The 9,615-nt window shown below is 41.4% G+C and overlaps 2 protein-coding genes and 1 pseudogene across 2 annotated transcripts; all 3 read left to right on the top strand.

Annotated features, from left to right (window-relative positions):
- Positions 1-362: 362 nt before the first annotated feature.
- On the top strand, positions 363-992 carry LOC112742830 (peroxisomal targeting signal 2 receptor-like; annotated as a pseudogene).
- A 2,682-nt stretch (positions 993-3,674) lies between these two features.
- LOC140178645 (uncharacterized) lies at positions 3,675-7,508 on the top strand. Its single transcript, XM_072215852.1, has 4 exons — positions 3,675-4,116; positions 4,729-5,760; positions 5,872-6,321; positions 6,790-7,508. Exons 1-4 carry the CDS (start codon positions 3,675-3,677, stop codon positions 7,506-7,508), a joined length of 2,643 nt encoding a protein of 880 aa, XP_072071953.1.
- Positions 7,509-8,013: 505 nt separating this feature from the next.
- LOC112742829 (uncharacterized) lies at positions 8,014-8,448 on the top strand. The gene has a single exon (XM_025792067.1). The coding sequence runs from the start codon at positions 8,014-8,016 to the stop codon at positions 8,446-8,448; it is 435 nt and encodes a 144-aa protein (XP_025647852.1).
- Positions 8,449-9,615: the final 1,167 nt, after the last annotated feature.

Below are 9,615 nucleotides of genomic sequence, written 5' to 3'. Positions count from 1 at the left end.
ATTAAATTTCTAGAATTCCTTCATTTTTTTAAATATTCTTCGCAGTCGACAAAAACATACAAAAAAATCTATTTAGCATAAAATCGCTAAATTTTAAAAATAAAAATATTTTATTTTTCTAATTATTCTTAAAAAAATTCTATCAAAATCCGAATTCTAAAATAATTTTTAAAAATATATGAGTAAATAACTATTTCTAACCATAAAAAAATCAGGCGTTGACAAAAACTACTCACAGAAGAACTAAATGAACTTTATATCCTTGAAATATGAATTATATTCGACAAAAATATCCAATCATTGAATGTTTATTGACTCCGTCTAAAACATACTTTAAATTTCAAAATTAACCCTATCACTAATCATCTTCAACCTCCTACTATGCCGTCCTCACCTTCTCTTGGGACGACATCGCCAAGCTTTGGACCCTTGATCGCTCTTCCTCCTTCAGCACCTTCAAGGAACAGTCCTACTACATCTACTCTGCCGTATAGAACCTTCGCCATGCTGACGTCTTCACGTCTACCTCCGACGACTACACCTTCCACGTATGGGATGTTCATGAACCTTCGTCCTCCATGGTGTTCCCTCCTCACAAATTCGAGGTGCTAACTTGCGATTGGAACAAATACGATGACTACATAATTGTGATTGTTTCGGTGGATAAAAGCATCAAAATTTAGGATGTGAAAATCTTTAGGGTTTCAATTGCGGTTATGAATAGGCACGAGTATGTGGTGAGGAAGGTGAGGTTTTCGCTGCACGTGCGGAATTTGATGGTGTCTTGCTCTTATGATCTGACGCTTTGTGTTTGGGATTTCATGGTGGACGATGTGCTTATGAGTCGGTACTATCATCACATGGAGTTCTTCGTTGGCATGATATAAATGTTCTTGTTGAAGGCTTGATGGCCAGCACTGGTTGGGACGAAGCTTGTTTATGTTTGGCAGCATGGCACTAATAAAGTTTTGTTGGGTCAGAGCAAGGCATAGCAAGAGTTGAAGGTTGAAAATGATTGGGGGTGGGGTTAGTTTTAGAATTTAATGTATTTTTTAAACGGAGTCAACAAAAATTTAACAGTTGAATATTTTTTATTGAACATAATTCATCTTTCAAGAGTATAAAGTACATTTAGTTTTTTCATAATCAATTTTGTCAGCGTATGAATCTTTTATGGTTAGAAATAACTATTTAATCAAAATATATATATATATAACATTAGATAAATTTTTTAACAAAAGTCGAATATTTTGTAGTTTACCCAAAAGTAAAGGTAATAAAAGGCTTAAAACCAAGGTTCTAAAAACCGGACCAGTCATCAAACTGCTCTAGTCATTAGTCTACTGGTCCAACCGGTCTGACTGGTGGTTGATAAATTCCGTTTTTAGGATTTATCATGTATAGATTTTAAGGGTTTTATCAATGATCTTCCATACTTGTCCATATAAAACTGCATGATTTTGTGTTCTCTTTCCAACTTTGCCTCATAGATGAAAATATGCTTCTTTTGCATCAAAATGAATATATTGTAATCCTCCTCTATTACCATTCAATGTCTTGATCCGTTCGTTAAGTGGTTTCATAATTTATAGGGCAAAAATGGCTAAGAGAAGTGAAGGAAGCATGCATGAATGGAAGGAGCATAGAATAAAGCAAGTTTTGAAACTTGGGCATGTGCGCGCACGCGCACCGTGTGCGTACGCGTGGATGTGTACCCCAAGAGCCGACTGGGTGGAGCCGAGACGAGAAGCCGGCGCGCTTATATGGCTGGGCCACAAGTCATTGGATGCGCGCGCACTATGCGCCTGTGCGCAGATCGCAGAGGACCCCAGGTGCACGTACTCGTACAGTGCGCGTACGCGCCGATGTGCGCACGTGATTTTTTTAAAGGAAAACGTGACCAACAATTTCAGGGGATCCCAGGCCCAGTTTTGGAGTAGAATTTTGGAGGGAAAAGCTTAAGAAGACCAAGGATTAGGAGTGTTAGAACAATTAGTCATAATTCTAGATATTTTAGGGAGTTAGTTACATTTTGTTTTTAGAGAAAGAAACTCCAACTTCTCTCTAGGATTTCACTTCCTCCATTGCAAGTTTCCTTTGATTTCTTGGTGAGATCTATTGCCAATTCACTTTTGTTTTGATACAAGTTGTAGATCCACTCTTCTTCTACTCTTAATTGATGTTCTTTTGATTCAGTCTCTTAGATCTAGATTTGTTTGACTTTGTTACTTTGAATTTTGATTAATGAATTGTGGAATTTCATTTAATTGCTTGATTGTTAATGATTGTTTGGATTAGATAGCTTTAATTCAATTTTCTTCTCTCAATTACATCATGTCTTCTATGATTACCTACCAATTGTTTGTGATAATGACAACCCTAGCTATGGAGTAGATTTCTCTTACTTGGCTTAGGGGTTGAGTTATTGGAAACACTTGAATAGTGGATATCAATTGTAGATTATGAATTGAGAATTGCTAATTGACTTGGAGTGCACTAAAGCTAGACTTCTCTAGGGTGAGACTAGGACTTGTGACTCAAGTTAGTTACTCTCACTTGACTTTCCTCCATTATTAGGGGGTTAACTAAGTGAAGCAATAATAATTCTTATCATAATTGAAGGAAACTATAATGATGGAACTTCCAATACTTGCCCTTAGCCAAGGCCTTTATCTCAATTAATTGTTGTTTGCTTTTGTTAGCTTGAATTCTTGCACCAACTCTCAAAACCAAAAAAGACTTCCTAATCAATGATGTGCATTCTAAGGTAATTCCTAGGGAGAATGACCCGGGATCAATACTCTCGGTCATAGATTTTAGAATCGTTTGATGCGATATTTGCGTGTTGGTTAGACTATACTCACGATTGGATTCATTGTTAATTTCTAACCGGCATACGAATATTTCGGTTCATCAAAATGGCGCCGTTGCCGGGGAGTTGCTTATGTGTGCCATTCTATTGGTTAGTGTGAATATGTTAATATGTGGATACTTGCATTTCTCTCTTGATTGTTTGTTTGTTTGATTGTAGTTAGGATTAGTCTTTGCTTAGATACAAATTGATGTCCTGAGCTTCTTATCTCCTTCATTGTATGACGCGTTCACTACCAAATCTGAGCTTAGCCCCATTTAATTCGGAAATTGAAAGAACTTTGCTTCATATCAGGCAAGCTCGGAGGCGGTTGGCCTTTGAGGAAGGTGAAAAGGTTTTTACCAATTCATCAACCATAACATCGTCATCCAACGAAGGCACTAATTACTCTTCCGTTGATACTACTAATAGTTCTTCTTTTGATCTAGGTGTTGACGATATGGCCGCTCCAAGGAGAGTTACTCTCAAGGAAGCGGGTGCACCGGATTTTGTTCTCCAACCTCTCCATGTACTACATCCCAACTTGAATGCAAACTTTGAACTCAAGACCGCTCTCATCAATCTTCTACCAAAGTTTCATGGACTTCCCGCACAAGATCCAATTAGACACCTCAAGGACTTTCATGGTGTGTGCTCAACCACTAGGCGGGAGGGATCCGATTAAGTGGCCATATGGTTGTTTGCCTTCCCTTTCTCTCTTGAGGGAAGGGCCAAGGAGTGGTTCTATACCTTACCCAGTGATGTTGTCTCCGATTGAGACTTGCTTACGAGAGAATTCCTTGATAAATTCATGCCCGTAGAAATGACGGACAAGCTAAGGAAGGAAATCTCTTGTATTATACAAGGTGAAATGGAAACTCCATATGAATATTGGGAGCGGTTCTGCAAACTTCTTGACTCATGTCCCAACCACATGATTGACACTCAAGTATTACTTAGCTATGTGTGCCAAGGCATGAGGGAGCAAGATAAGAACTTATTAGATGCTTCAAGCAACGGTTCTTTGTCAAAGTATAGGACGGCGGAGGAGGCATGGCAACTCATTACCGACTTGGCCGAGTCCACTCAACATGCTAGACGGAGAGTCAACCGCCCAAAGGCCGTGAATGAAGTCTCTTCTAGTGATGAGACCGCTACCCTTACCAAGACCTTGTGTGAAATGACAAGCCTTCTAAAGCAACTCCAAGTGAATCAACAACAACCTCCATCTCAACAACAACCACCACCTCCTCAAAACCAACAATGTCAATAATTGGTCCCCCAAAAAGTGTGTGGCATTTGCCAAAGCTACTCCCACTACACGGATGAATGTCCAAGTCTCCAAGAAGATAACACTCTAGCGGCTACCCACAACTTTTATGATCTCTCCTACTATGAACGTGCTAATCAAGGATACCATTCACAAGGGAGCAATTACAACCAAGGGTACCCCCAACAAGGAGGCAACTATAACCAAGGGAGTAACAATTCTAATCAAGGTTGGAGGGATAGATCCAACCAAAGTTGGCGGGACAATTATCAACAAGGAGGTAGGGACAATGGAGGCAACCAAAGATGGAACAATAACACTCCACAAAACCGATATTCACAAAATCCTCCAAACTAACAACCAAACCAAGGAAGGAACTATCAAACCTACATACCACCTCATAGACAACCACTTCCACCCAATCAATCACAAGCACCACAAATCACCTATCCGTCCACTTCTCCAAATCAAGATGACACACTCCGATCCATACTCCAAGGGCAAAAGAAACTCCAAAATACACTCAACTCAAGTCTCAATGGCCTTACTTCCACCCTCCAAGCTCTCATTGCTCGCATGGAGCCACCTTCTACCTCTACTCCTTAAGCCTCAACCTCTAGTGCCATACCTTCTCAACCTCTACCCAACCCCAAGGGTGGCATCGATGCCGTAACCTTGAGGTTTGGGACTCAATTGAAAGAAAGGGACTCAAAGGCACCTAGTCCAATTATAGTCACTCAAGAGGAGAATGGAGTTGAGATAGAAGAAATTGAAGAGGAGGAGGAAGCACAAGTGGTAGTTGAAGATGAAGACCCTCAACCAAAGAATGAGGCCCCTAGAAAGAAGCAAGTCTTAGAGGAAGTGGCTCAACCAATTCCATTTCCTACATTGGCAAGAAAGGCTAAGAAGCGTATAGAGCTTGACCCAAAAATGGTAGAGATGTTCAAGAAAGTGAAGGTAACTATCCCTCTCTTTGATGCTATACATCAAGTACCCAAATATGCGAAGTTTCTTAAGGACTTGTGTATGAACAAAGATAGAATTCATGAGTTAGAAACTATTCTATTGGGGAGTTCTATTTCGGCTTTGATGGGAGCCATTCTAGAAAAGTATGTTGATTCGGGCACTTGTTTAGTCTCTTGTGTCATTGATGGAGTCCAATTCATTGATTGTATGTGTGAGCTCAGTGCATGCGTTAGCATTATGCCTCTTTCCATTTATCATGTATTGAAGCTCCCACCGTTGAAGCGGTCGGCGGCTAGGTTTGTCTTGGCGGACAAGAGCATAATAACTGTGACGGGTATTGTGGAAGATGTGTTGGTCAACATAAAGGGTTTGATATTCTCAATTGATTTCCATATCATTAAGATGCCACCAAGTGAATCCGAAAGGACATCATCTATCCTTCTTGGGAGGCCGTTTTTGAGGACCTCTAGATTCAAGTTGGATGCCCATTCGGGAACCTACTCATTTGAGATAGATGGGAGAATTGTAAGTTTTAGCCTAGAAGAAGCAATGAGGCACCCACTGGAGAACCACTCCATATTCCGGTGTGACTTGATTGACAACATTGTGGCCGAAGTGCATTATGCAAAGCTAGATGAGAAACATATGATTGAAGAAAATAGTGAAGACCCAAGTGAGGAAGTTCAAGTGACAAGCCAAGAGTAAAAGCTAGAATTGAAGCCACTACCGCTCCACCTAAAGTACTCATACCTTGATAAAGCCCACAATTTTCCGGTGATTATAGCAAGGGAACTAAATCCTCAACAAGAAGAGAAGTTGTTATGTGTTTTGAGGAAGAACAAAAGGGCAATAGGGTGGAGCTCGGCGGATCTAGTAGGGATAAGTCCCCAAGTGTGTAAGCACCGGATTTTTTTAGAGGAAGAAGCTAGACCCGTAAGACAACCTCAAAGACGATTGAATCCTACCATTTTGGAGGTTGTTAAGAAGGAGGTAACACGGTTACTTGAGGCGGACATCATCTACCCTATTTCGGATAGTGAATGGGTGAGTCCCGTTCAAGTTGTGCCAAAGAAGTCCGGAGTAACCACAATCAAGAATGAAAGCGAGGAGCTCATAGCAACACGGGTGCAAAACTCTTGGCGAGTATGCATAGACTACCGAAGGTTAAACTCGGCCACTAGAAAAGACCATTTTCCACTTCCGTTTATCGATCAAATGCTCGATCAATTATCCGGTAAATTCCATTATTGCTTTCTAGATGGCTATTCGGGGTACTTCCAAATACACATTGCTCTAGAGGACCAAGAAAAAACAACATTTACTTGCCCTTTTGGAACTTATGCCTACAAGCATATGCCATTCGGCTTATGCAATGCACCGACAACTTTCCAAAGGTGCATGATGAGCATATTTGCGGATTTTCTAGAGCAATCCATGGAGGTATTCATGGATGACTTCACAGTGTATGGTGATTCTTTTGATCATTGCTTGGATAACCTTGAAAAAGTTTTGGAAAGATGTACTAAAACTAACCTTGTCTTGAATTTTGAGAAGTGTCATTTCATGGTTAAGCAAGGCATTGTTTTAGGACATATTGTTTCCAAAGATGGTATCTCTGTAGATCCGGCAAAGATTAATGTTATATCTAGCTTGCCTTACCCCTCCTTCGAGAGGGAAGTCCGTTCTTTCCTTGGACATGCAGGATTTTATCGAAGATTCATAAAGGACTTTAGTAAGGTAGCATTGCCTCTCTCAAGGTTGCTGCAAAAGGACATTGAGTTTGATCTAAGCAAGGAATGCATGGAGGCTTTTGATAAGCTCAAGGTAGCATTGACCCAAGCTCCCATCGTGCGAGGGCCAGATTGGAGTCGGCCATTCGAGATAATGTGTGATGCTTCTAATTTTGCCGTGGGAGCCGCGTTAGCACAAAGTGAGGGTAAGATTCCATATGTCATAGCCTATACATCAAAAACACTAGATGGAGCCCAATCCAACTACACTACCATCGAAAAAGAACTTTTGGCCATAGTTTTTGCCTTGGACAAGTTCCGAGCATATCTACTCGATTCAAAGGTGGTAGTGTACTCAGATCATGCGGCGTTGAAGTATTTGTTGGCTAAGAAGGAATCCAAACCGAGATTGATTAGATGGGTTTTATTGTTGCAAGAGTTTGACTTGGAAATTAAGGATAGGAGTGGTACGCAAAACCTAGTGGTGGACCACTTAAGTCGCGTTGAACACACTAAAGGCGATACCACTCCTATTAATGACTCTTTTCCCTTTGAGGGCTTGCATGCAATCTCGGAAACCATTTCTTGGTATGTGCCAATCGCAAATTACTTGGTATCTCGCTCCTTCCCTCCTAATCTCTCCAAACATCAAAGGGATAAGCTAAAAAGCGAATTCAAATATTATGTGTAAGATGACCCATACCTTTGGAGATGTGGGGCGGATCAAGTAATTCGAAGGTGCATTCCATAAACCGAATTTCACTCAATCTTGGAAGCTTGCCACTCCTCCGAATGAGGGGGCCATTTTGGACCTCAAAGGACGGTAAGAAAAATCCTAGATTGTGGATTTTGGTGGCCAACTCTTTTCAATGATTCTTCTCATTTTTGTAAATCTTGTTCTCAATGCATTAGATTTGGCAATATCTCTAAGAAGGATGAAATCCCCCAACAAACCATGCTATTTTGTGAGATTTTTTATGTGTGGAGAATAGACTTCATGGGCTATTTCCAAATTCTAATGGTTTTCTCTACATTCTATTTTCCGTTGATTATGTGTCCAAATGGGTGGAAGCAATACCCACCTGGACGGACGATGCTAATGTGGTCCTTTCCTTTGTGAGAAATAACATCATTTGTAGATTTGGGTCGCCACGAGCAATCGTGAGCGACCAAGGTTCACATTTTCCAATAAGAGAATGGAAGGGCTAATGAAGAAATATGGCATCATGCATAAAGTAGCCACGGCCTACCACCTACAAACAAACGGCCAAGCCAAGGTTTCCAATCGGGAGATTAAACATATCTTGGAAAGAATTGTGAAACCCAATAGGAAAGATTGGAGTGCAAAGCTTACCGATGCATTATGGGCCTACCGAACGGCATACAAAACGCCAATTGGCATGAGTCCCTTTCGGTTGGTATATGGCAAAGCTTGTCACCTACCGGTGGAGATAGAGCACAAGGCATATTGGGCCATTAAGGAGTGCAATCCAAGTTTGGGTGGAGCCGGAGTTGAGAGAAAGCTACAATTAGCGGAGTTGGAATGTTTGAGGCTTAAAGCTTATGAGAATTCTAGACTTTACAAGGAGAAAATGAAAGCCGTGCATGACAGGAACATAAGAGGTAAATAATTTAAAGCCGATGATCTAGTCCTCCTTTACAATTCTAGATTGAGATTGTTGCCTGAAAAACTAAGGTCAAAATGGGAAGGCCCATACCAAGTAGAGAAAGCGGAACCCTATAGGTTTACCATTTGCGCCATCCCTCAAGTCTGGATATCTTCAAGGTCAATGGGCACCGTCTCAAGTTGTATCATGGTGAGCAAATGAAGAGCAACAAGGAGATTTAGGTATTCCTTTTGGAAGACGCACCTCTTGGCAAAGAGCAATGAGCTAGTGAAAGTCCAACTTAAGGACATTAAACAAAAGTGCTAGGTGGGATCTATCATTTTTACCCTTTTGTATATAACTCTTGAATTCTTCATTGTTTTGTGATTGATTAGCTATAGTCTTTGTTAGATTTGATTACGAATACCTTAGATAACTTGTTCATGAAGATTAGCATTGTTTCTCAAAAGATGAATTGATTGTGTGGTAAAAGAACACCCCATCTTTGGGTTTTATATTGAGTTTTGGGTGTTTTTGACCCCTTTGGCTTGTTTAACCACTGAATTCTTGACAATTAGGCATTCTTCATGTCTCAAAAAAAAAGGGGGGTACGCGTACACACCCCTACGCATTCGCAGCTCCTAGGTCATTTTTCAAAGAGTTGTGCAAATTCTGGGCCAATTTTGAGCCCCAGGCATAACACCCCTCGTGCGTGCGTGCACCTGGCGCGTACGCGCCCATGGCCATTTGCGCAAATCTAATATTATGCCAATGGCCTAACTCGACTCACGCGTACGCGCACCTCAACCAAAATGCATATCGACGCACCAGCGCACCGTGCGCATCCACGCCGATTGTAAAATTTCATCTTCAAGTACTTTTTCCCGAGAGTTGAGCCAAAGTTGTGCCCAATCTGTGCTGGGCGCACAACTCAGGTGCACGCGCAAGCGCACCTTGCGCTCGCACGCACATCTGCTCTTCACCGCTTTGCGCGCACGCGCACTATGCGCGTCCGCGCCCTTGTTAATTTTTTCCCATGCGCGTGCACGCGTGCGTGGCGTGCGCATGCCGGTTTCACAAACCAAAGACATTAGAGTGCGCCCTTTTCTTTCAATCTCTTCTTCCCTTCTTGCCATCATCCTTCTTCTTCACTTCTACCCCCCTTCTACCATTTCTACCACCCCTCTTCCG

This window comes from Arachis hypogaea, chromosome 14, assembly GCF_003086295.3.
Source record: "Arachis hypogaea cultivar Tifrunner chromosome 14, arahy.Tifrunner.gnm2.J5K5, whole genome shotgun sequence".
Lineage (NCBI taxonomy): Eukaryota > Viridiplantae > Streptophyta > Magnoliopsida > Fabales > Fabaceae > Arachis > Arachis hypogaea.
This window is presented reverse-complemented; position numbering and strand designations above follow the sequence as displayed.